The sequence below is a fragment of the Otolemur garnettii genome, unplaced genomic scaffold, assembly GCF_000181295.1.
Source record: "Otolemur garnettii isolate 467f Iridium unplaced genomic scaffold, OtoGar3 scaffold00145, whole genome shotgun sequence".
NCBI classification, from domain to species: domain Eukaryota; kingdom Metazoa; phylum Chordata; class Mammalia; order Primates; family Galagidae; genus Otolemur; species Otolemur garnettii.
In genome coordinates, this window is record NW_003852540.1 from 1,745,986 (window position 1) to 1,748,324 (window position 2,339).

Here is a 2,339-nt window from a genome sequence, read left to right on the forward strand (position 1 = left end):
AAAAAAAAAAAAAAAAAAAACTGGGGGCCAGAAAAATTGGGGGGGGGGCTTTCTTTCCTACTATTTTTGCTGCTTCTCTGAATTAAAGCAGAGGAAATGTGTGACAGACATGGTAGCTGGGCCCAAAGAAAGCTGGTATCTTTGACCATTTGCTTTTGTCCACACATCAATTAGTCTCAAGGAGAACAACAAGGTCAGCCTCTCCTAGTGGAGGAGGATGGGTCTAGACAGCATTTAGGGGCATGGCCCTTCTCCTCTCAGTGACTTCCTTGTCCTTCCTCAGTGAGATCTGAGTTCATATTTTGAGGCCCTTGAAGCTGGGAGCTTTGTCTAGTTTTTGGCTTTTTCCCCTTTCCAGAGCTCAAGGAGATCTGAGGGACTCACAGTGAAGTTTGGGTCCAGGCTGGCCTAATGATTTTTTTCTTTTTTTTTTTTTTTTTGAGACAATCTCACTATGCCAGCCTTGGTAGAGTGCCTTGGTATCACAGCTCACAGCAACCTCAAACTTTAGGGCTTAAGCAATTCTCTTACCTCAGCCTTCCAGGTAGCTGGGACTATACAAGTGCCTGCCATAATACCCGTTTTTTTTTTTTGTTGTTGCTGTTGCAGTTGTCATTGTTGTTTAGCAGGCCCGGGCCGGAATCAAACCCACCAGCCTCTGTATACGTGGCTGGTGACCTACTCACTGAGCTACAGGCGCCAAGCCTGGCCTAATGATTAAAGCAGGAAAAGTCTCCAGCTTTCCAAACCAACGAGGAATAATCCCTGTGGCATCATGTCGAATCAGGTTCACCTCACTTATTCTTACAGGGAAAGATTTCCTATCTGCCTGTACTCCAGGGCACTACTCAGAACATGTACAGCACGGCATGGCAGCATCACTGTGTGTGCCATTCCTGCCTTCTGCTCCCTCTGTAGGCAGGGATGGGTTGTGCGGACAAACAGGAAACTGAGGCTGGGGATAACTAAACAAGCCAAAGTGAGCAAGAAATGGTACTTGTGTCTTCTTGTTCCAGGCCAGGTTTTCTTTAGCAGGGTCTCTGGGGAATTTAGGGGGGGAAATAAAAAAATTTTAAAAAGATGCCTAATATTTTCATTCACTTTTCTAGAGTGAGGTCCCATGATCAGTAATTTTTTAAATTCCCCAGAAGATCAAATCTTTAGGTGAAGTTCAGAATCATTATCGCAGAGCATGGTATTTTTATTTTTTTGTTTTTTGATAGAGTCTCACTGTATCGCCATCAGTAGAGTGTCATGGCATCACAGCGCACAGCAAGCTCAAACTCAAGCAATTCTCTTGCCTCTGCCTCCCAAGTAGCTGGGACTATAGGCACCTACCATAATGCCTGGCTATTTTTTTGTTGTACTTGTCATTGTTGTTTAGCAGGTCCAGGCTGGGTTCGAACCCGCCTGACCTGGAGTGGGCAGTGCTCTAACCACTGAGCAATGGGTGCCGAGCCAAAGTACAGTATTTTGAAAAAGTTTCCCTGGGTTAACAATCATTCCTGAACTCTCCGAAAATGCAGACATAATAATCTAGCAGTTTGATTTGGGACAGGGGTGGGAAGGAGCAGAAAGTAATCTGTTTACCTCTCTTGGGAACACCAGAACCGGCTGCCCCTGCTTGAGCTCCACTCGGAATTGCATGGTGGAAACTTCTGCTTGTCTTTCAGTTCCTGTTTATTTGCTTCCAAAGCTTCAGTAATCATAGCTTCTACCCGCATCAGTTCTAGGGTAGGCAGTCCATCCTCACTGTAGAACCTTCCTCTCACTTTCCCTATGGAACAGGAAAGTGGATGTCAGAGTTAACACTGGGAGTGAGGCATGGACAGATGCTTAGCTTCTTAGCAGTTGTGGTAAAGCTCAAGGTCTAGGATTTCCCCTTTTCTTTTTTTTTTTTTTTAGAGACAAGAGTCTCACTTAATCGCCCTCAGTAGAGTGCTATGGTGTCATAGCTCACAGCAACCTTCAGCACCTGGGCTTAGGCAATTCTCTTGCCTCAGCTTCCCGAGCAGCTGGGAATACAGGTGTCAGCCACAATGCCCAGTTATTTTTTTTTGTTGCAGTTTGGCCGGGGCCGGGCCAGACCTACCAGCCTCAGTATATGGGGCTGGTGCCCTACTTACTGAGCCACAGGTGCTGCCCAAGTTCTAGGAATTTTGACTTTAGGGCCTTACATTAGTCTGCTGGTGCTCAGTGATTAAGAATTCATCTTGGGGCTCGGCGCCTGTGGCTCAAGTGGCTAAGGCGCCAGCCACATACACCTAAGGAGGCGGGTTCAAATCCCCAGCCCGGGCCCGCCAAACAACAATAATGGCTGCAACCAAAAAATAGCCGGG

The 2,339-nt window shown here is 46.6% G+C and overlaps 1 protein-coding gene across 2 annotated transcripts in view; it reads right to left on the reverse strand.

The window, feature by feature from the left end:
• LOC100942544 (neuferricin) overlaps nt 1–2,339 on the reverse strand; it is a 31,265-nt gene that overhangs the window by 17,394 nt on the left and 11,532 nt on the right. For both annotated transcript variants that reach the window (XM_012810940.2, XM_003799048.3), the window contains exon 3: nt 1,591–1,777. In XM_012810940.2, coding sequence (XP_012666394.1) covers nt 1,591–1,777 — 187 coding nt within the window. The remainder of the gene's footprint in view (nt 1–1,590; nt 1,778–2,339) is intronic.